At 38.7% G+C, this 20,386-nt stretch overlaps 1 protein-coding gene across 5 annotated transcripts in view; it reads right to left on the reverse strand.

The window, feature by feature from the left end:
* DOCK4 (dedicator of cytokinesis 4) overlaps window positions 1-20,386 on the reverse strand; it is a 479,600-nt gene that overhangs the window by 64,970 nt on the left and 394,244 nt on the right. For 3 of the 5 annotated variants that reach the window (XR_015162547.1, XM_086396605.1, XM_086396603.1), the window contains exons 29-33: window positions 20,115-20,215; window positions 19,350-19,408; window positions 6,950-7,098; window positions 5,136-5,221; window positions 43-69 (exon numbers count right to left, since the gene is read on the reverse strand). Coding sequence is in view for 4 of the 5 variants with exons in the window: in XM_086396605.1 (XP_086252731.1) it covers window positions 43-69; window positions 5,136-5,221; window positions 6,950-7,098; window positions 19,350-19,408; window positions 20,115-20,215 (422 nt within the window). In the remaining variant the exon portion in view is untranslated. The remainder of the gene's footprint in view (window positions 1-42; window positions 70-5,135; window positions 5,222-6,949; window positions 7,099-19,349; window positions 19,409-20,114; window positions 20,216-20,386) is intronic. The other 2 variants (XM_086396606.1, XM_086396604.1) reach the window with 1 other exon arrangement.

Here is a 20,386-nt window from a genome sequence, read left to right on the forward strand (position 1 = left end):
CCGCAACATCTCACAAGTAGCACAATGCAAACAATGTCTTACCTAGGATAGGGACCAAAGAGTGGAATTCTAATCCAGGAAGCATTGACAAAGCAAATTGATTTTCAGATTATCCAAGTCATCAAATACGAACACATGCATATAAATCATACTTTCAAAATATGCAAGCACCTCACAGCTCAAAGACATTGTTTCTTAGCTTCTCTCTTCCACTAATATTAGAGGCTTGTGCCTCCCCACAACAAACAACACTGAGAAAAGCAAAAACAGGAGTGCCTCAAAGTTTACTTTTAAGTAAGATCTTGCTTTAGTCACACAAAAATGTTTTCCTACCTCTCAGTGGAATGCATCTTCATCCAAGCAATTTTACTGCAATGCAACTGCTACAGGAAAATCCTTGTACAGACGGTATGACGTTTTGCGTTTTTTTCCTTTCACTTAACATTTGCCCACTCAATACATATTGTACTATCTGTGCACTCACTCAACAGTTTCATTCATTTTGTCATTAATCACCAAGGATTTTCTATGTGGTTGTTACAGCAGATGGATGACAAGTACTGAACCGCATCTCTCCTCCTACATTTTCCCCCTAATCTTAAGCACCTTGGAGCAGAGGCACTGCTATGTAAACACAAAACAATAACAATCATAATCATTAGGATCTCTTTTTACTTTCACTCCCACCTCTAGGCAAATTAACCATCTACTTGACAAAAGCCGTTTAAGATTGAACTTTCCCCAAAAGAAAAAAAGAAAGAACATAGGCATAACAACATGAGGATACTCTGTCCTCCTAAATTTAATGATGATTATTTCTAAAATCTTGTTTCCCTCTTATCCTAGTTTCACGAATAACAGAGAGAGAAGACATTTTTTTTCACAAGTACCATCTCAGACTAGCCTGTACTGTGCTTAGTAGGAAAAGAAGCTATTTTGTCAAAGTTTTCTTTTTTTTTTTTTGGTCTTTGGCTATGTTCTCTCTCAATTGTCCTTCCTGCTCCCCCCACCTTCTTTTTGCCATTGCCATTCCAGTGCCCAGTCTTCTGTCTTGGCTCCTCATCTGGTGCCTAGGCATCCCTGATCATTTGTTTTTCTGGCTTATTCTGAACTGCTTCCTAAACTAAGGAGGGGGAGGAAGGGAGAGGGAACACATGAAGGGATGGAGCCTGCCCTGACTAATCCCCCAGGGAAAAGTCCCCTAGTTTGTTCTAAATGTGTTTTCTTTAAAAAAAAAAAAAACCTCTGAAAAGCACCTGTTTCAAGCTTAAATGCCAAATTGGTATTGAACCAAGTACGCAAATGAAACTCTGCCTGCCAAAGCAAGGCAGGATGATGGAGAAATCTTCCCAAGTGACAGCCCACACCTCATATACTTTAGAGGCTGAAAAACACAGAACTCAAGTTAAGTAATAATTCTAAAAATAAATGGGAGACTTCTTTTATAGGCATGAGCTTCACTAACTTGCACAGCCTCTGGATGCAGTCAGAAATCAGAGCTACAGAATCCTCTTGTGAAAAGAAGCACAGCTCTGCAGAGCCTGCTGCCTTGACTAACCTGAGACTCAAATTATCAGGGCCAAGCCTAGAACCCAATTCATCTGCTTTCTTGCCCAGGATTATTCCTTCTGTGGGGAAGCTGGCCTTCCAAGCTTACTTGATACACCTGGACAAGGAGAGGCTATCAGATAAGAAGAGTCTTTCTAGATAACTTGGGTGACACTGGTCTATAATTTGGTCTATAACCATGCCAGTGTGTCCATGCTGAGTACACAGGGAACTCATCTAGTAACAGTGAAAGTTTCCTACTTTTTTTTTTTTTTTAGGCAATAAGATGATGAATGGTTGCTACATAAACTAATGCACTAACTTTACATACATGTCACAAGAGCATAAATGATGCATCATTTCTTTATAACTTTTTTAAACCATTTAAAAAAACTGACATAGTTAATTTACAATGCTGTTAGTTTCAAGGGTACAGAAAAATGATTCAGATACATACATATACATATATATCTCCCTTTTTTTCTTTTCTATTATAGATTATTACAAGATATTGAATATAGCTCTCTGTGCTATACAATAGGTCCTTGCTGTTTATATATAGAAGTTCGTCTATGTTAATCCCAAACTCCTAATTTATCTCCCCACTACTCGCTTCCTGGCTCCAAGGTGACTTTTTATTGCTAATGATAGGCAATTGGACTCCATGACAATGAGGAGCAACATAAATAACATCCTGCAGGACTATATACTTGCTCGTTAGGCTTTTCCCCTCTGACAGAATGAAGGGTGCAGAATTTGACCCTCAGTCTACCTTTCTCTGTCTCTTAATAGGATTGTGTGGAGGCCAACGCTTTATATACATAGGTAGCTCAGATGGTAAAGCATCTGCCTGCAATGTAGGAGACCTGGGTTTGATCTCTGGGTCAGGAAGATTCCCTGGAGAAGAGAATGGCAACCTACTCCAGTATTCTTGCATGGAGAATGCCAAGGACAGAGGAGCCTGGCGGGCTACAGTCTACGGGGTCGCAAAGAGTCGGACACGACTGAGCAACTTTCACTTCACTTCTTCACTTCAAATATATGTATGTGTGTGTGTGTGTGTGTGTGTGTGTGTGTGTGTATACAAAGCTCTATGAAATGATTTGGAGCCTTACTGAATTATTAGAGCAACATACAATAAAGCACAGTGGAGGACTGAGGTGGAGGTTACATCTTCCGGAAATCCCCTTTATAACCCCCGAGGCTGTCAGTACTCTGACTGTGTGCTCCAGCAGCACAGTCGCTGATGCACCCTCAGCCTCAGAAGACCACCAAGCACAGGGAGAGGCTCAATAAATGAAGCTGAATGAGTCAATGAAGTGGATGCAGGGAAGCAGAACTTCATTCTGATGCCTTATTCTGCGTATCTCATGGGAAGCGATGATCCACAATTTCAGCATTATCAAAACCAATAAACCCTGACCCTCATTTATTTCAAAAAGATGTAGTATGGGAAAATGAGGATAACATGAGGGTCAGGGAAAGATGAGTTCTTAGGAAGGACTGTACTATATAAATTTACAGTTTCATTCTAGGAGGCTATTTTGGCAAGCATATACTGCATTTTCAGGAAGCGGTGAGCTACTTTCAGCTTCTGAACAAATTTTAAGAAGTTTTAGACATGAATTACAGAGAAAAAAATGAAAATCTGTACCACAATGGCATGTGTTCCCAATTCATAATGTGTGCAATGACACAGTGTGATTACCCTAATTCTTTGTGATTTCTATTGCCAAAAAAGTATTTTATTGTTTCCTGAAATATAGTTGGATTTTCCCTTTCTTTTCTGAGCCCAGGTAGTAATGACATTTAATTATCACTTTAGATTTTATTTATTCTCAATATGCTGATCATAAAAGTATTAAAGAGAAACATTTATAGTAAGATTTCTAGTGATATGCTAAACAATCAAGAAAAGAATAAAAATCTCCAGTGAATGAATCAGGGACCTTAAAATAGTCCTAATTATAGAGGCTTAATATTTTAATTATTGGTTTGATTTTAATGTCAAGGTACATCTTCTATTTCAAGGCCATATTTACACACAAGCAGTCCAAATTGCATGCTATCAGGCCTTTATTAAAGTAGATAAGAGGCACTACAGAGCTATGTGAGTGCTTATTAATCTTGTGAATTTATTATAAATAATTAATCACAAATCTCAAGAGATTCATTTCACCGAGTGCTTTCTCATTTTAGTTCTTTGTTCAAACCAAAGACTAGTAACGGAATTGAGAGTGGTTTTCAAAAGTAATTTATTATACTGGATGAGGTTTTAATCAGAATTCTTGCTAAACTCCAGCTGTCATGAAAGACAGATACTTTGTACACTAGAACGAACGAGGGCTTGATGAATAATTATTAAAAGTTCCAGTTTAATTACAGTATCAGAAGAAAATGCCATTGTTCAGGATTCAGTACAAAGAATGTATTTTATCAGGTACCACCACCACAAGAGATCTGTATACCCCTTCTTGGCTTTTCCCTTCAATATAATTTTCTTAAAAGCGTCAAGAATGATTTTAAATCAGCCACGTTTAAATCTATCAACCATTAATAATACTTTTCAACCCTATATATTAATATATCTACTGCTCTAAATTTATGATCATAAACGAATTACAGAGTTTTCTATCTGGCTATCAGTGCAAAAGCAGTAGTATTTAGTTTTAGATTTACTTGGTTGTAAATACAAGGAAAAGCATATTTTGTAATAGAAAAATATATTGCTAAATTGTTTCTGCACTTCTGAAAGACCTACAAACATTTCCCAAGCACAATGAGCTGGTTCTTCCTTCAAAAAGAAACACTTCATAAGTAAAAAGGTTAGACAATGACTAAGAGCCTTAGAAAGCTGTAGAGAAGACAAGTGCTAGAATTAAAATCCTAAAGCACTGGAACCTTCTTAAGTATTGTCTGTGGCCATTTTACACAGTGAATGACTACTCAGTACAGGCACTTCATCCTGGGACAGTGATCACAGTCTTACCTTAGTAAGGAAACCTCAAGTCTCCTTACAACACTCCATTACTTCTTTATCCTCCTTACAAATCCTAATCACAGAATCTACTAGAAATTATTTGCTTCTGTGATATTCTAGTAAGAAACATTTAGGAAGCAATTAATAATGCTGAATGAGCAATAAGTATTGCTGAATTAAATCAAGCGCTGAAGAACAGATGCAAACTAGGTTAATTTTCCTACCAGCGAATCAGCCAAGGACATCTTGGAAAGCATTGCACACAAACAACAATCACACCTCTATTCTGTTTTCCTCTCCCACTATCTATCCAATCGAAAATAACTATCTTGCAGCCCCCATTTTAAAATAATTAGTCATGAAAAGAGTGAGATTTGTTATGTAACACTTGTAACCTGTCCTAATCAGAGATTAACACAAGGAGATATGTCTAATCATCAGCATAATAAGATCCATTCACCAGAATTAAGCAATGATCCTTTATTTCACACTCCACAAAGACAAAGCACTCTGGGGAGACCCAAGCTGTCTTTGCAGCTCTCAGCTGCTTAGCACTGACACCCAAATTCCCCAAAAAGAATCAACTGGAGATACACATGTTACTCACATACTGTTGAAGAGCTCACGGTAGGTTTCATCGCCTTTGCCTTCGGACATCAGGCTGTCCAGTTTGTCAATGAGCTTGGCTTCCACCTGAAACAGACCCAAATGTTACTCCCTTTCTTTCCTTCTCACAAGAAGGATTTTCTAGGCACATGGAAACATATTTATTTCTGCAAGGGAAAAAGCCACAGTAAATTTTGTGAATTTATCAGCTGTGGTTAACCGAAGACACCCCTTTGGAATTCTAGGGGGCCAATTTAGATGCAGGAACATGGCTTCAAACTCCCGGTGGGGTAGTGTGTGCTGCCGCGAAAGACTTCTATTTGTTGATTCAAACACAAATGCCTGCAGCCCAGCTTAAATGTTTGAATTCTTTTTTTAGGAGCTGTAAAAACTGGCAAGTCTTTTTTGTTTTTTGCAAATCATGATATATATATACACACACACACACAGACACACACACACACATACACATACATACATATAAGAACATCAGCAAACTACTATATCCACAAACATTCAGTTAAATCTTTGATGTGTTTTGTATCTATTTTCTTTCTCAAAACAGTTTGAGGTTGCACTAAATCTTTGCTGAAGTTGAGAATTTGTCCTAACCATGTACAGATGGTATTCTAAGCCAGCAATCAGCAGCATGAGACAGAAAGGACATATTTCCTGAAAACTGTAGTCAAAACATTTATATTTTTAAGAACATAAATCCTTTAGGACTTCAGTATCAGGAAGGCAGAAATAAATATCCCATCATCTTTTGGAGACAGCAGAGGGGACAGAAAAGGAAGAATTTCTGCAAGGCCAGAGAGTTAACAACTAGGGGTATAGAGGGATATCTGACTTTGTCAAAGGACTGAGCACAATTATTTCCTTTGAATCAAATTTCAATAAATGGGTAAAGAGATAAGGTAAGAGAAGTGGGTTTTCCCCAATATAATTTTTAAATAGGCTTTCATTCACGTATTGACACTCCTGAAAATAAATGAAGGTCTTGATACAGATGAAATGCCATGCTTGTTCTGTGTAAGCATCCAGCTTGTTCGTACAGTTGACAATCATTTCTAAGACTCGAGAAGGGCTCATAGGGAGAAGCAAGACGCTTGCTTAATGCAGCAGAGTGCACACAGGTGAGTGCCATGACTGTGTGAACAGTTGGCCTGCTGTCTCCAATAGGAGTGACTTGCGCTGGCAAAGGCAGTTGATTTCTGCTATGAGATCTGGTTTTGGAATAAGAACAAGTGTCTTTCCAAAACTGGAGCCTGTGTCAAAGAGATCCTGTGTCAAAGAGAAATGATAGGCTTATGCTCATATTCTTGGAATTTCCTTTACAACAATTTTGACTGCTTTTCCCTTTAAATTAATTCTCAGCACTTCAAGCAAAGAGCAATAAAACATACTGTGCATCAAATGTTCAAAGCTAAGCCATTCACCAAATACAATGTGCAGACCATTGAGAGGTCAGCGATTTTAGGAATCATTAACCTTCTGATTCCTCTGTGTTGTGTCCAGCTGGGAGCAAATAAAGTTTCTGCTAGCTCTTAAACACAGACCTAGAAAATCACAGGATTTTTTTTTTTTTTTTTTAGCTGAAAGGGAATGAAATGTTTTTTCCAGGGCTTCTCAGAGATTTAGGGAGACACAGTCCCAGAAGGGTGTCCGAGGCTATGTATTCAGCTTGGAAGTAGGCAGCCTAGGTTGAAATCTGGTTCAGAGCTCATTCCTCAACTTGGAGCATCTCTGAGCCACCACACTCACCTCTGAGGGAACTGAGACTCTTCTGACTGCTCTGAGAGCACATCCACCTACCTGTTTAAAATTGCCGCTCCGCCTCTGCTCCCAGTCCATCATATCATGGAAAATAGGAATCATGACATTGCGGAGATCTGGCTGGGGTATCAAGGTTACTTCCAGGAAGGGGCCAATCAGGGCAGGAATGAAATGAAGCTTGTGCTCTCCTAAAATGAATGAAATATTTACGTTTCTGTAGATTTAGTTTTGGAGAAGGAAATGGCAACCCACTCCAGTGTTCTTGCCTGGAGAATCCCAGGGATGGGGGAGCCTGGTGGGCTGCCATCTATGGGGTCACACAGAGTCGGACACGACTGAAGTGACTTAGCAGCAGCAGCAGACTTAGTTTTAATAAGATTTCAGAAAATCATTATTATACGACTTATTTAAAACTTCTGTCACAAGAACACGATTGATTATAGTTGTCTCAAGCAAGAAAATATTTCTCTAAGCAGCTATACAAACAGATTTCCATGTGTTAGTATTTCTGCATCATTTTTAATTAAAAAAAAAAAACCTAGGGATTTACCTTTTCACAGTTTACAAAAAGCCGTAAGATACAATTAAATATTATATAAATCATCAGGAATTGGTTGTTTATACTACTGCACATTCACACATTAAAATTCTTATGCAATTATTAAAAATAAGGTTGAAGAAAAACACAGATGAAGTTTTTCAATATAATTAACTGTAAAAGCAAAGTACCACACAGTACACATTTAAAAAGAATATATATATGATAGTCTACAAGGTTATATCCCCTAAGAGTAAGCACATTGGTTATCTCTGGGTGATAATATTACTGGTGACTTTTATATATGAAAAAGGTAGTTCCTATCTGCATTATGCAATTTGTCTTCCTTCTTTACATAATAAACATAACAGCCTAAGTAAAACATAAACATTGGCCCAAACAACAACAAACAGAACAATTTTCTGAAAAGACTACAGTGTAATAATAGTGAATTCAAAATGGTATTTAGCAAGTCCTGAAAAGTATACTGTGGACTCTGTGGGAGAGGGAGAGGGTGGGATGATTTGGGACAATGGCATTGAGACATGTATAATATCATATATGAAACGAGTCGCCAGTCCAGGTTCGATGCACGGTACTGGATGCTTGGGGCTGGTGCACTGGGACGACCCAGAAGGATGGTACAGGGAGGGAGGAGGGAGGAGGGTTCAGGATGGGGAACACGTGTATACCTGTGGCAGATTCATGTTTATATATGGCAAAACCAATACAATATTGTAAAGTTTAAAAAAAAAAAGTATACTGTGGATAATTCAGAGCAAAGGAAAGTGGAGGGTGGGGTGGACACAGATGATTTTGTCTAGCAGATATGTGTTGAGTTCAGTCTATTACCCTAGTCATCCATGTTAAATCTCAGAGAGTTTCTATTTTTATAATAAACTGCACAGTATGGAAAATTTACAATGTACATTTCATGTATGCACATTACATGCACAGCCTTTTGCATCATGGATGAAAGTATACGATACTGGGAGGCTGAGCAGAAGAGAGCTGGCTTCATGAAAAAGGATCATTTCCCTCTTATTAACTTTTCCCTCTTTGATCTTTTTTTTTTTTGTAAGTGTTGAATACACACAAAGTCTTGCTGTTCAGACTTACTTGCCAATTTTGGAGTTAAATATCTTCACATTAATTATCATTTTCTCTATTTTGTTTCTGTAGCAGAAGGCATGAAGGTGAACACAGACTTGGACAGACATAAATCCAGGATGCAAACATACAATTTAAACTTGTATTGACGTTAGAGGGATTTTTAAAGGAAGGAGAACATGAAGAGAATTTGGAAAGAAAAGAATGATGGATGGGCAAAACCAAGTAGGTGTTGTGAAGTCACTGTTTTTTGTGACTGCAAACACCGTGGGGTATTTCTGACGTCTTCAGAAAGTGGCTCTCATCCTTTTTACTCAACATGGGATGATAACAGGACACAACTGTCAGGCCCCTCTGTATCTGAAAGTCCCTGTACATCAGTGATGCCACATGGTCCTTTCCTCTTTTTCTCATGTTTCACTGAAAGTAACTTCGCAGTTTCTTATCATCTCTAAATTACTCATATATCAAGGCATCCATTACATGTGAGGAGGAAGCGTGGCTTGTAATTCTTTTTGCTTTCCTAACTTTATTCTTGACCTGCGTAATATTTTATCTTTTCCAAGGGACTAAGTTTTCCTCTTCAGAGCAAGAACACTTCCCCCTTATTCATCAAAAGAAATGTCCTTATTAATCTGCGCTTGCATATTTTCCTCCAAAAGAATGAATACTTCCAAGACCAACAAACTCAGTGTGGCAGAATATCCAAAAACATCAATTCATGGTGTTCTCCCCGCATTTTCCCCATCCTCCCAACATACACATTTAGAGCAGGTAACTAGCAGCCAGCATTTGCAATTCCTTTCTGTAGTTATTTTTGTCAGGGCAGAATGCAGAGCAACCTGAACTCAATCACTCATCCTGTCATTTGCAAAAGTCTAAACCCACTCACTGCTTCTTCAAGATGTTCTGGCAAGCGAGGGGAAGAAAGAAAAAAGAGGAAAGGAGATTTCTGCAGAGATGAATGCTGGCAAGTCTGGAGATCAGCCAGCCTTACTCTTATCTCTGCCCCTGCCCCAGGAGATGGCTGCAGGGCTTGAGTCTAGCCACAGGTGCTCTGCTTCTGCAGAGCCACGGACTGAAGGGACTCTGTACACAGGACAAGGGCCACCCTGGCATGTGACTAATAACCAAGAGGACCTTTCTGCTTCCTTGACACTGTGTAAGACACCAATCCTTTGCACAGTTTTGGGGTGTGCATGGGGTGAGGGGGATGAGTGAAGCAGCAAATATAGAATAAAATGAAAACTCCTGCCAGCCAGATAGTCCTCCCACAGCTGCTATGGTGGAATGATATTCAGAACTGCTCCATTACAGAATTTTTATTTTTACTCTTCCCTGAGCCTGCCATCCTTTGGCCTCCTAGCAAAGAACATCATTAGCATGCACTTAGTTTATTTACCACTATTTCTTTGAGCATCCATGAATCTTTTTAAAAACTCTCTTCCATTTATAGACATTTTACAACATGATTTTCTCTTTTAAAATTTTCTCACTATGAAAAATATCAAATGTACAGGAATTATAAAGAACAGTAAGATAAATCCCCACATCCCCATCACCTAGCTTCAATAATTATCAATATTTTTTTGCTAATTTTGTTTCACTTATCAACCCAACTATTTTTTCACTGGGAAATTTTAAACCAAGTCAGAGACATCATAACATTCTACTTGTATAAACATCAGTTAGCATCTTTCACAGGCAGGTCATTTTATAAATACAGGACCACAATACCTTTATTACATCTTTAAAAAAGGCAGACAGTAATTCTTCAAATTAATGTAAAACCAGTCTATATTAAAAATTTCCAGATTGTCTTAAAACATGTAATTTACAGTTGGCTTCTTTCAATCACAATCCAAACATATAGTATTTTCTAGCCTGATTTTCTATGACAGTAGAGAAACCATGTTGTTGTTTAGTTGCTAAGTTGTGTCCATCTCTTTTGCGACCCTATGAACTGTAGCCTGCTAGGCTCCTTTGTCCATGGGATTTCTCAAGCAAGAATACTGAAGTCATTTCCTAGGACTTCCTGATAGCTCAGTTGGTAGAGAATCTGCCTGCAATGCAGGAGACACTGGTTCAATTTCTGGTTTGGAAGATCCGCTGGAGAAGGGATAGGCTACCCACTCCAGTATTCTTGGTCTTCCCTTGTGGCTCAGCTGGTAAAGAATCTGCTTGCAATGTGGGAGACCTGGGTTCAATCCCTGGAAGTGAAAGGCTACTCATTCCAGTATTCTGGCCTGGAATTCCATGGACTATAGTCCATGGAGTCACAGAGTGGACATGACTGAATGACTTTCACGTTCTTCCTGACCCAGGGACTGACCCTGTGTCGTCTGCATTGGCAGGCAGGTTCTTTACCACTGAGCAACCAGGGAAGCCATACCCACATTTAAATTATTGTGCAGACTGTATGAGGCTAGCCTTCTTTACTGAGAACACACTTCGGAAACAAAGAATCTGTGCAACCGTACAAGTTTTCCACCACAGAAAATTTTACTCTTACCCAATCCGCCATGCAAAATCTTGAGCTATGTATAGCAGCAGGAAAATAAGCTTCACTTAGATTATTTCTTTTTAAATCACAGATTTAGTATACTTTTCCCATCTCTAATTGTCAGCCACATGGTCTTGTTTTGAAGTATTTAGGGCACCTGCTAGTTGGGCTGCTGGAGTTGTATATTTATGCACACATAGCAGCCTGTTAGGGAAGTATTGATTTTTCTACAGCAGTTACAAGACGCTGTGTTTGCAAATGTGGAAGAGGAGCCCACTTTATATTTAGTAAGGATGTTAGTTCAACTAAAAATAGAAAGAAAAAACTTAACCTTGCAGCATGATGAATGGCAAAGGTGGGACACAGCAGCAGAGAATAACCTCTTTCTTTGTAGACTACTCTTGCAAGTATAGGTACAAATAAATAAATTTGAGGGGATTTGATGCTTTTCTCACTTTCACTTTTTATGGAGGTAACACTGGCTTATAAATTTTATAAATTTCATGTGTACAACAGTATATTTTGACTTCTGTATACACTACAGCATGCTCATTACCAAAAATTTAGTTTCCATCCATCATTGAACGGTTGACCACTTTACTTATTGCACCCTCTTCTAGCTCCCTTCAGAGGCCAGATGGAAGAAGCAAGACCTACAGCCCCACACCCTCCAGAATGAAAACCACAATCACAGAAAGCTAACCAAAATGATCATATGGATCACAGCTTTGTGTAACTTAATGAAGCTATGAGCCATGCAGGTCCACCCAAGACAGACATGTCATGGTGGAGAGTTCTGACAAAACGTGGTCCACTGGAGAAGGGAATGGCAAATCACTCAAGTATTCTTGTTTCAAGAATCCCATGAACAGTATGAAAAGGCAAAATGATATGATACTAGAAGATGAGCCCACCAGGTCAGTAGATGTCTAATATGCTAGTGGAGAAGAGTGGAGAAATAGCTTCAGAAAGAATGAAAAGCCTGGCCCAAAGTGGAAATGATGCTCAGCTGTGGATGTGTCTGGTGGTGAAAGTAAAGTCCAATGCTGTAAAGAACAGTATTGGATAGGAACCTGAAATGTTAGGCCCATGAATCAAGGTAAACTGGACGTGAGATGGCATTCAAGCAGGAGATGGCATTTTAGGAATCAGTGAACTAAAATGGATGGGAATGAGTGAATTTAATTCAGATGACCATAATATCTTCTAGTGGGCAAGAATCCCTTAGAAAAGGAGTAGACCTCATAGTCAACATAAGAGTAGAAAATTCAGTACTTGGGAGCAATCACAAAAAAGACAGAATAATCTTAGTTCATTTCCAAGGCAAATATCACAGCAACCCAAGTCTATGCCCCAACTACCAATGCCAAAGAAGCTGAAGCCGTAGTTCTTTTTCTTAGTTCTATGAAGAACTAAGATCTTCTATAACACAAAAAAGAGATGTTCTTTTAATCACAGGGGACTCAAATGCAAAAGTAGGAAGTAAAGAGATGTCTGGAGTAACAGGCAAGTTTCACCTTGGAGCACAAAATGAAGCAGGGTAAAGGTTAACAGAGGTTGCCAAGATAACACACTGGTCATAGCAAATACCCTTTTTCAACAACACAAGAGATGACTCTACACATGGACATCACGAGATGGTCAATATGGAAATGAGATTGATTACATTCTTTGCAGCTGAAGATGGAGAAGCTCTCTACAGTCAAAAACAAGACCTGAAGCTGACTGTGGCTCAGGTCATGAGCTCCTTATTGCCAAATTCAGGCTTAAATTGAAGTAGGGAAACCGACTAGGCCATTCAGGTATGACCTAAATCAAATCCCTTATGATTTTACAGTGCAGTTGAAAACCAGATTCAAGAGATTAGATCTAGTAGACAAAGTGCCTGAAGAACTATAGAAAGAGGTTAGTAACACTGTATAGGAGGCAGTGACCCAAAAGCATCCCAAAGGAAAAGAATTGCAAGAAGGCAAAATAGTTGTTTGAAGAGATCTTCAAAATAGCTGAGAAAAGAAGAGAAGTGAAAGGCAAAGGAGAAAGGGAAAGATATACACAACTGAATGCAGAGTTCCAGAGAATAGCAAGGAGAGATAAGAAAGCCTTCCTAAGTGAACAATGCAAGAAGTAGAGGAAAACAATAGAATGGGAAAGATTAGAGAATTGTTCAAGAAAATTGGAGATATCAAGGGAACATTTCATGCAAGGATAGGCACAATAAAGGACAGAAATGGCAAGGATCTAACAGAAGCAGAAGAAATTAAGAAGTGGCAAGAATACACAGAAGAACTGTACATAAAGGTCTTAATGATCTGGATAACCATGATGGTGTGGTCAGTCACCTTGAGCCAGACATCCTGGAGTTGTGAAGTCAAGTGGACCTTAGGAAGCATTACTAAGAAATGAGCTAGTGGAGGTGATGAAATTCCAGCTGAGCTATTTCAAAATCCCAAAAGATGATGATGCTGTAAAAGTGCTATAGTCAATATATCAGCAAATTTGGAAAACTCAGCAGTGGCCACAGGACTGGAAAAAGTCAGTTTTCATTCCAATCCCAAAGGGCAATGCCAAAGAATATTCAAACTACTATACAATTGCACTCCTTTCACATGCTAGTAAGGTAATGTTCAAAATCCTGCTAGACTTCAGCAGTACGTGAACCAAGAACTTCCAGATGTACAAGCTGGATTTAGAAAAGGCAAAGGAACCAGAGATCAAATTGCCAGCACCCACTGGATCATAAACATCACAGAAAATTCTAGGAAAATATCTACTTCTGCTTCATTGACTATGGTAAAGCCTTTGACTGTGTAGATTACAACAAACTGTGGAAAATTCTTAAAGAGATGGGAATACCAGACCACCTTACCTGCCTCCTGAGAAATCTGTATGCAGGTCAAGAAGCAACAGTTTAGAATCGAACATGGAACAATGAATTGGTTCAAAACTGGGAAAGGAGTACATCAAGGCTATATATTGTTACTGTACTTATTTAACTTACAGACATGAAAGTTGCCAGGCCAGGTAAAGCATGAGCTGGAATCAAGATTGCCGAGAAAAATATCAACAACCTCACATATGCAGATGATAGCACTTAAATGGCAGAAAGTGAAGAGGAACTAAAGAGCCTCTTGATGAGGGTGAAAGAGGAGAGTGAAATGCTGGCTTGCAACTCAACATTCAAAAAACTAAGATCATGGCATCCAGGCCCATTGCTTCATGGCAAATATTAATAAAAGGGGAAAAAGTGGAAGCAGTAACAGACTTTATTTTTTGGGGCTCCAGAATCACTGCAGATGGTGACTGAAGCCATGAAATTAAAAGACGCTCTGTGGAAGAAAAGCAATGATAAAACTAGACAGCATATTAAAAAGCAGAGATATCACTTTACCGACAAAGGTCCATATAGTCAAAGCTATAATTTTTCCAATTGTTATGTACGGATGTGAGAGTTGGACCATAAAGAAGGCTGAGGGTCGAAGAATTTGATGCTTTCAAACTGTGATGCTGGAGAAGACTCTTGAGGGTCCCTTGGACAGCAAGGGGATTAAACCATTCAGTCCTAAAGGAAATCAACCCTGAATATTTATTGGAATATTCACTGAAGCTGAAGCTCCAATACTCTGGCCACCTGATGCAAAGAGCCGACTCATTGAAAAAGACCATGATGCTGGGAAAGATTGATGGAAGGAAGAGAAGGTGGTGACAGAGGATGAGATGGCTGGATGGCATCACCGACTCAATGGACATGGGTTTGAGCAAACTCCAGGAGAATGTGAAAGATAAGGCAGCCTGGTATGCTGCAGTCCATGGGGTCTCAAAGAGTTGTACATGACTTAGGGACGGAACAACAATAGCAACTTCCCTTCCCATCTGGTAGCCACTAATCCATTCTCTACATGCTTATTTTGTTTCACTTTGTTTGTTCATTTATTTACTTTTAATATTCTTCATGAGTGAAATCATATGGTAAGTGTCATTGCCTGATTTATTTCACTTAGCATAATACCCTCTCAGTTTCAGTTTCAGTGAAAGTCACTCAGTTGTGTCCGACTCTTTGTTGACACCATGGACTATACAGTCCATGCAATTTTCCATGCTAGAACGCTGGAGTGGATAGCTATTCCCTTCTTGAGGGGTTCTTTCCAAAGCAGAGATTGAACCCAGGTCTCCTGCATTGCAGGCATATTCTTTACCATCTGAGCCATCAGGGACACCCATAATACCCTCTGGGTTGTCAAAAATGACAATATTTCACCTTTCCTATGACAGAGTAGTATTCTGTTGTATGTATATCCAATCTCTTGACCCATTCATCTGTTAATGGAGAGTTAGGTTGTTTCCATATCTTGGCTACAATAAAAAATGCTGCAATGAATATAGGGGTGCATATATCTGTACAAATTAATTTTCTGGTACTCTTTGGATATCCAGAAGTGGAATAGCTTGGTCACATGGTAGATCTAATCTTAATTTTTGGAGGACTCTCCATACTTTTTTCCATAGTGGCTGCACCAGTTTACCAAATGTATCAATTTATCAATGTAAACTGGTGCAGCCACTACAGAAAATTACCACCAACAGTATATGATGGTTCCACTTCTTTCACATCCTGCTCAGTACTATTACTTCTTATCTTTTTGATAACAGCCATTCTAATGGGCATGAGATGATATCTCATTGTGGTTTTGATTGACATTTCCCTAATAATTAGTGATGTTAAACATCTTTTCATGTGCCTGCTGGCCATCTGCACGTCTGCTTTGAAAATATGTCTATTCAGATTCTCTGCTCATTTTTAAATCATTTGTTGTGGTTGAGTTGTATGAGTGCTAAGTTGCTCAGTCGTTTCCAACTCTTTGTGACCCCATGGATTGTAGCCCACCAGGCTCCTCTGTCCCTGGAATTCTCCAGGAAGAATACTACAGTGGGGTAGCCACCCCCTTTTCCAAGGGATCTTCCCGACCGAGGGATCAAACCTATGTCTCCTGCATTGGCAGGGCAGATTCTTTACCACTGTGCCACCTGGGATGCCCCATATATTTGGATAATAACCTCTTACGGCACCCGACTCCAGTATGCTGGCCTGGAAAATCCCATGGATGGAGGGGCCTGGTGGGCTGCAGTCCATGGGGTCGCTAGGAATCAGACACGACTGAGCGACTTCACTTTATTTTTTCACTTTCATACATTGGAGAAGGAAATGGCAACCCACTCTAGTGTTCTTGCCTGGAGAATCCCAGGCACGGGGTAGCCTGGTGGGCTGCTGTCTATGGAGTCGCACAGAGTCAGACACGACTGAAGCGACTTGGCAGCAGCAGCAGCATTGGATATATGATTTGCAAATATCTTCTCCCATTCAGTAGGTAGTTTGTTGTTTTGTTGATTGTTTCCTTTGCTGTGCAGACATTTCTAAGTTTTATTTAATCCCATTTGTTTATATTTGCTTTTGTTTCCCTTGCCTAAGTAGACATACTCAGGACGATATTGCTAAGACTAATATAAAAGACTGTACTGACTATGTTTTCTTTTTAGAGTTTTATAGTTTCAGATCTTACATTCAAGTCTTTAATCCATTTAAAATTTTTGTGTATGGTATAAAATGAAAACCTTTACTTATCTGAATAAATTCTCCTTTAGCAAGAAAAACACTCAATATTATACATTTTTAGGCAATCCAAATTCTAATGTATATTGATATTCTTAAGTAACATGCTGACTTAAGCCCTATGAGGGGTGTTAAAATAGTACCCTGAATACCTAATTTTTCTTAACATTTTTGTAAAAATATACGTTGGAAAAGAGGTTTTCACATTTCTAAACAGTCTCCAATTCCAGTGGTTGTACGGCAGCAATGACCTTTAAAATTCACCTCATGTTTTGGAAGGCTGACCACAACTCTAGGGAAATAATGCAGAAACTAAGGAATGAAGTGAAAATGTACACACACCTTATACTTGAACTACATCATGCTGGGAATTTGCACTTGATTATAATGAGCCTTTTGTAACAGAGCACTAGAGCTAGACTTTAGGGTTGGAAAAACAAAGAAAGGCTAGAGTGCTGTCTACAGCAGTGCTTTTCAATCTTTAGCCAAGTGCCTAAGAATCTCCTGGAGAACTTGGAAAAACTCAAGACTGTTGTGCCTCCTCTCAGGGGTTCTCAGAGACTCTGTTTCAGTGGTCTTGAGAGGAGCCAAAGAATCTGCATTTCTTACAAGCTTCCAGGTGATGCTGTTTACTGAGCACCCTTGTGGTTGTTTAGTTGCTAAGTTGTGACTCTTTGCAATCCCATGCTCTGCAGCCTACCAGGCTCCACTGCCCATGAGATTCTCCAGACAAGAATACTGGAGTGGACTGCCATTTCCTTCCCCTGGGTATCTTCCCAACCCAGGGATGGAACCCACATTTCCTGTTTGGCAGTGGGGATTCTTTATCACTGAGCCACCTGGGACCACTGTTCTAAACAGCACTGACATCAGAATACATGGGGATCAGCATGCTTTAGAGATATTTTTTACATTGTTCAGGTTTCTGAGGAGAACAAAACCCAGAGAGGTAGACATACTTTTGTTAAAGACAAAATAGAGGAGAAAAGTTTAGGAAGCAAACAATGACATCTTTAATGCAACAAAAGGTGCCAGTTTTATTTAGCAGGTCATGGGCCTAAGGGCACAGCTATGCTGGCTTAGAGAAAGCTTTGTGTGGAAATAACCACACATGGCTGTGCTAAGATTTATCTAGAAGATGTTAGCCTGCCATTCTCTCACATTCTGTTAACTCAAGTGAACCTGTACAGCTTTTATCATTTGAGCTCTGGCAAGAGCTTAAGCCACAAACGCACTTCAGTGTAGCCTTCTTTGGAAAACTCTTTGCTAAATTAATGCCAAAAGCAATAGGGACATTCCAAGGGTCTTGGTCTGTTTTTGAAAAGCAAAGACACAAAGAATCAATGAAACATGAAGACTAAGAGGAGGTGTTGTTCATGTAAGACAAATTGAGGTTATTTTTCAGTTGAATCTAAACATATTTCACAGGCTTCTCTGGATGGTTTTAGATAGTTGGAGGTTGCTTTCAAGTGGTAACTTGCTTTCCGCCCCCCCCTGAAATTATCAGTTAGCATCGAACACTGGGCTTAATTATATATAACAAGGTTTCTTCAAATTGCCCCGTATGTATTCTACATTTGAGGGGTACCTTGGTCAAAAATCACTTCTGTAACATGAATTGAAGTAAAATGATAAGGGTTCTATTTCCAGTTACAGAAAACAAATTTTGCCATTTTCAAGTTGTGTTTGGATAAGTCCAAGAGAAAATACACTTTCAGGTCATTATATATTCAATTCAAATAGGTCCATCACTTTAATAAATCACAAGGAAGAATTATAATAGTAAATGAATGCTATGAACTTAGGGCTTCCTGGATGGCTCAGCGGTAAAGAATGCCTGCAATGCAGGAGATGTGGGTTCAATCCCTGGGTGGGGAAGATCCCCTGGAGTAAGAAATGGCAACCCACTCCAGTATTCCTGCCTGAAAAATCTCAGGGACAGAGGGGTCTGGTGGGCTACAGTCCAAAGGGTGGAAAAGAATGGGACACAACTGAGCAACTAAACAGAGCAGAGCTATAAACATGCATATTAACATGTCAAATTAAGTAAGTTATGACTTTCTATGAAGAAACCCAATGCCAATGAGATTTTAAAACAATGTTTCTTCTAAATATTATTCTTTTTTATGCAACCAGATCTGTGTCATCAATTTGCTGGATAATATGCTCTATCTGCTGTGGCAGATTAACAAAACTGGATCTAATCGTTTCTTAGCAACTACAGATGCTTTAAAATCCTTTGGCTATAGTTTTTATGATATAGGTCATTGGTTTCAAGATTTTAAGAGTACAGATGCTCAAGTCAATGTTTCATGAAGCTTATTTTAAATTCGTTATGATTCACAGCCTCAATTCAGGGTTCTAGAAATTCTGAGTTGCTATAATTCCAAATTCTGAAAGGTTAGCTCATTGCAGGTTGTACTGGAATAATGCTAGATTATAAAATTTGTCATTCAATGAAACACACAAAAGAAAGGTGATTTTTCAGATAGATACCAATTTAAAGAATCAGTTGTAGCCTTATTCAATGCCAAAGTGTCACTTAGTCTCTCTAGACTTCTTTATTGACTCAGACATTTGGTTTCAAATGCTGTCAGTGGTAAACTGTCCATCTTCATTTGTTTCCTTACAAGAACAGTGATGAGCTATAAAACAGGAGGGGGCTTCTGTTTTCATCACTTACCTAGGTTTTGCCACATGCTGAAAATTTCACAACCCATTGTTACCCGCATGTCACCATATCTGAAATAGAACAAAAATCAAACCTGATACAAAGGCTCCAGAAAAAAGAAGTTATCTGTGTCTTTTTAGGACACAATCTGTCATTCTTAATTAAAAGACAACATGTTCTTAATTGAAAATGTTTAATGTACACATCTTTTACTGAGGTATAACTGACATAATATCATATTGCCTTTAGGTATACAACATAACAATTTGAATATTTGTACATATTGCAAAATTGTCACCACAGTAAGTCCAGTTAATATCCATACCATAACTAGTTACAATGTTTTTTCTTTTGATGAAAGCTTTCAAGATGCACTTTCAATATGCAATGCAGTATTATTAACTAGAATCACAGTGTTGTATGTATATTACATCCATTCATTTTATAACTGGAAATTTTTACAATGTATTAATACATGTCTTGATGCCTCTAATTCAAATTCACATATTAACCCTAGAGTGAAACATATTTGTCTCATAATTTTTGGCTCCTATAGTATTTTTGAATCCTGAAAGACTGAGGACAAAGATTTCTAAATAAGCTCAAAATAGTGAAATTCCCAGAAAAGTTGCTTGTTGTCCTCTGGGTCATTGCCCCTCCACTTTGATTTCTAGTTATGGAGATCAGATTTATGAATCACTAGAACTGAAATACTTTTTAAAAGGCACAACATTTGATTTGCCTCATATTCTTACCCAATTATACACTGGTACTTACTTTTCTAATACCTTTTTCTTTTTGGAAGGTGTAAACATCTCTAACTGCAGACACAACTGGTTTATAAAAATGACCGCAAGGTAAAAGTAGGAATCCCAGATCTACAATGAGAATGACATATTTAAATACTATGGGGTTACAAAAATATTTACAGGCGAAGTGACAAGATATCTTGGATTTGCTTCAAAAGTGCTAAGTGGATGGGGGGAGAGTTGCAATAAGATGGGCCATGAGTTGATAGTAGCTGTACCTGGGTATGGGTACATGAGGGA

Source organism: Bos grunniens, chromosome 4 (genome assembly GCF_055505025.1).
Source record: "Bos grunniens cultivar Pamir isolate PY7600 chromosome 4, Bosgru_T2T1.0, whole genome shotgun sequence".
Lineage (NCBI taxonomy): Eukaryota > Metazoa > Chordata > Mammalia > Artiodactyla > Bovidae > Bos > Bos grunniens.